Here is a 4,379-nt window from a genome sequence, read left to right as displayed (position 1 = left end):
GATTCCTTTGCTTCTCAGGGAGGTGCTCGGCTCAAATTTGAGGAACCCCTACTCCGAGATGGAAAGTTGATAACTCAAGTAGATGTGGAGGAGATAGAGGTGGAAGCTTCCTTTTGGCAATCAGCTATGATATGTGTTGTTTTAGGAGCAAATCCTCCTTTTGCTGTTTTTGAAGGGTTTATTAAACATTTATGGGGAAAGTTGGGTATAGAGCGAATTTCTCGTATGAATGCGGGTCATACTATAGTCAAATTCTGAGATGTAGCAACTCGAGATATGGTGTTGGAATCTGGTGTGGTTCATTTTGACGAAAAACCTGTTTTACTGAGACCTTGGTCGACAGATCTAGATAAAATGAGGTTGGTGAAATCAGTTCTGGTCTGGATAAGACTACCAGATTTGGGTCTTCAATATTGGGGTCTTAAAAGTTTGAGTGCTCTTGTTAGCACTATAGGTAAGCCTATTATGATAAGCCTATTATGATTAATAAGGTTACAAAGGATAGGTCAATGGTGAAGTTTGCTAGAGTTCTTGTGGAAGTAGAGATATCAGATCATATCCCTCAGTTTATCAGTTTTATCAATGAACGAGGTCCATTAATGGAATAGGCTATAGAATTTAAATGTCTTCCTACCCAATGTTCGATTTGTAAAAGTTTAGGTCATACCTCTACTAGTTGCAAGCATGTTCAGGAGGCTGTTTGGAGGCCAAAGAAGAAGGATTATGGTTTGGAAAATGGGGGTTCTTATGACATGTCTATGCCTAGTTTTGAGTCTAGGTCCAAGGATCATCAAGAACAGGAGGCTGGAAAGGGTGAACAGATGGTTGGAAAGGGTGAACAAACAAAAACGGTAAAGGATGCTAGTTGTTCTATGACTGGGCAGGAGATGAAATGGACTACACCAAAAAGAGTGGGAGGTTCTAGGCAAAATGGTACAACATCTATGACTTTGAGAACTAACAAATATAGTATATTGCAAGAGAATCATATGGAGGTCTCAAAGAAGAGTCAACAAGAGGTCCAGACTTCTAATGGAAGGGTGCAACTTACTGTGTTGGAACATTAGGGGTTTGAATAGAAGGAATAAGCAAAGGTCTTTGTTAGACTTTTGTAGGTTCAATAAAATTGGTTTAGGTGCTTTTCTTGAAACTAAATTGAAAGGCAATAAGATTGAGGAGATGATGAGGACTGTTTTCTTGGGATGGAATTGGTATAGTAGCCCGATTGTGGAGGGTAGGATTTTGTTAGTTTGGAAGGATGATATAGTTTCTTTAAATGTAATTCAGGCAGTTGACTAACTAATTAATTGCGAGGTGAAAATCAAGGGAGTTTCTCAAAAAAATTGCTTGACTTTTGTGTATGGTAGGAATTCGGTGGAGGAGAGGAAAAGTCTTTGGACTCAATTAGCCTTAATTGAGTATTCAGTTCTTCCTTAGTTGGTAGTAGGGGACTTCAATGCAGTCTTTGAATTTGATGATCATATTGGTGGTAGGCCAGTTTCTGAGTTGGAAGTGGAAGATAGTCGTCTTTGGAGGGCCTATGATATGATGTCGGAATTACGATCGAGTGGTTCTCATTATACCTGGTCAAATAAACAAATGGAAGGAACCAGAATTTTCTCAAAACTGGACTGAATTTTTATAAATGAACCGTGGATAGATGCCTTTCCTGAGTCTGAAGCTCGTATTAACTGAGATGTTATTTTCGATCACTATTTTTGCCTTATCAAAATAGTTCCAGTTCACTTCTCAGGGGTTCGACCTTTCAAATATTTTAATATGTGGGCTAATCATCAGGATTTTCAAAGTACTATCCTTTGTAATTGGTCTAGTCCGATTGGTGGTTATGGGTTGCAGCGGATTATTCAGAAATTAAAGAGGCTTAAACATGTATTACTTCAGTTTAATAAGTTGAAAGTTGGTGATGTTGCTCAACAATTTTCTGATGCGAAACTTAACTATGAGCAGGCCCAGCTCTTGTTATAGCAGCATCCTTCTTCGCCTACTCTTCAGCAGGATGAGAAAGAGGCATATTTATATTTTGGTTGTAAGTCCAGAATGTATGAGAGCTTCCTTCGACAAAAGAGAAAAATTAATTGGCTTCGATTTGGTGATGAAAATACTGCTTATTTTCATGCTAGTCTTAAGCAGAGGAGAATTAGTAACCTGATTACTTCTTATATGAATGATGAGGGTCAGATTATTGATAATTATGCTGAGGTTGTTGAGCATTTCTATAATCATTTCAAAGGCTTTCTTGGCAAGTCTAGTACAGCAACTAGTCAGGTTGATCAGGATTATTTCCAAAAGGGGCCAGTTTTGACTTTGGAGCAACAACTAGATTTAATTAAGCCTTTCACTAAGAAGGATGTTAAGAAGTCCTTATTTAGTATCCCATCTATCAAGAGCCTTGGTCCAGATGGGTATGGCTCGAGATTCTACAAAGCATTATGGAAGGACATAGGGGAAGAAATATCTGAGGCGATTTTGTTAGTTTTTTAGCATGGGGAGATTCCATCTGAACTGAACAGGAAAATTTTATCTCTCATTCCTAAGGTATATTCTCCAGCTAAATCTTCTAATTATAGACCTATAGCTTGTTGTAATACTCTCTATAAATGTATTTCAAAGATGCTTTGCTTTCGGTTGACAAAAATTCTTCCTATGATTGTCCATCAAAACCAAGGAGCTTATAAAGAATAAATTGCTGGCACATAATATTTTAATTCTTCAAGATTTACTTCATGGTTATACTAGGAAGAATATTTATCCCCGGTGCTTGATAAAAATTAATCTAAGTAAGGCATATGATTTTCTTGATTGGGTTTTTTTGGAGGATATTCTGACAGCCTTTTGTTTTCCAAGAAGGTTTATTCAGTGGATAATGATTTGTTTGACGGGTACATCTTATACACTCATGATGAATGGGATATTACAAGGGAGTTTTGATGGGAGAAAAGGTTTAAGACAAGGAGACCCAATTTCTCCCTTGCTGTTTGTGCTTGTCATGGAGTATCTTACTCGGCTTCTAAGGCTTGTTTCTCAGCATAGGGAGTTCAGATTTCATCCCATGTGTAAACGTTTGCAACTTGTTAATCTTTGTTTTGCGGATGATCTTATTTTGTTTTGCAAGGGGAATATTAGATCGTTTCAACTCTTATTTGATGGATTTTCCAGATTTAGTCAATGTTCTGGGTTGACTGCTAATCTGAATAAATCCCAAGTATTCTTTGGAGGTATGTCAGCTGAAGTGAAGACTAATATTTTGAGTTCTGTTGCTATAGTTGAGGGTGTTACTCTGCGTCCTACGAGATGGAAGGCAGCTGATTGTGGTGAGATTATTAAGAAGATTCATAATCGGCTCCATGTTTGGGCAAGTAGACACTTGTCTTTTGCTAGGAGAACTCAATTGATTTTCTCTGTCTTGCTGGGAATTCGGTCTTACTGGATGAGTATCTTTCTTTTGCCTCAAATTGTCATTCAAGAAATTGATAGGTTGTGTCGTAACTTTTTATGGGGAACCAAGGGCAATCGCAGCAAGTCCCATTGTTCTTCTTGGGCTCAGGTTTGTCTTCCTAAGACTATGGGTGGTTTAGGTTTTAAGGAGGGGCCTAAGTGGAACAAAGTTTTATTGGCCAAATTTATTTGGGCTTTATCCTCTAAACAAGATGTGTTGTTGGTTAAGTGGATTGACGAGCTTTATCTCGAAGGTCAATCTTTCTGGAATTATACATTAAAATCAGATGTTAGTTGGTATTGGCGAAAAGTATGCTATCTGAAAGAGATATTTTCTGTAGAGGATTTGGAGGCTTCTACTGTGAATGGTAAGTTGAATCTAAAGGTTCTGTATAGTTGTTGGCTTCAGAGGGACCCGGTCTCTTTTGCTAAGGCTGTGTGGTGTAGACTACTGTCCCTAAGCATCGTTTTATATTATGGCAATCGTTCCTTGGTCATCTGTTGACTAGAGACAATTTGATGCATTGTCAGATTTCTGTTGCATCATCCTTATGTCCGGTTTGTGAGAGAGTTGAGGAGACTCATATGCATTTGTTCTTTGATTGTATCTTCTCTCAACAAGTTTTGGAGTTGATTAAAATCTAGTTAGGTCCTGCTATTTGGCCAGTGCAGTATGAAGATTGGAAGAATTGGTTAGAAGGGAAGCCTAAAGACTTAATGCAACGCATTGCTGTAGCCTTCTTGGCAGCTGCTGTCTATTGTATTTGGTTTAACAGAAACTCTTGTATTTTTGCTCATTGTTCTTTCTCAGCTCATTGTATAGATTGTATGATTAAGTTGGGATTGAAAGCTAGATTACTTAGTATTTTGAGTCAAAAATTACTGGACAAGAATCGGTCACTTGCTGAGTTTGTTAGGAAGCT

General features: G+C 38.0%; 1 protein-coding gene across 1 annotated transcript; it reads left to right on the top strand.

The window, feature by feature from the left end:
- The first annotated feature begins 2,058 nt into the window (after positions 1-2,058).
- Positions 2,059-2,502, top strand: LOC133805776 (uncharacterized). Its single transcript, XM_062243932.1, has one exon. It carries the CDS (start codon positions 2,059-2,061, stop codon positions 2,500-2,502), a length of 444 nt encoding a protein of 147 aa, XP_062099916.1.
- Positions 2,503-4,379: the final 1,877 nt, after the last annotated feature.

Source organism: Humulus lupulus, chromosome X (genome assembly GCF_963169125.1).
Source record: "Humulus lupulus chromosome X, drHumLupu1.1, whole genome shotgun sequence".
In the NCBI taxonomy this organism is placed as follows: Eukaryota; Viridiplantae; Streptophyta; class Magnoliopsida; order Rosales; family Cannabaceae; genus Humulus; species Humulus lupulus.
This window is presented reverse-complemented; position numbering and strand designations above follow the sequence as displayed.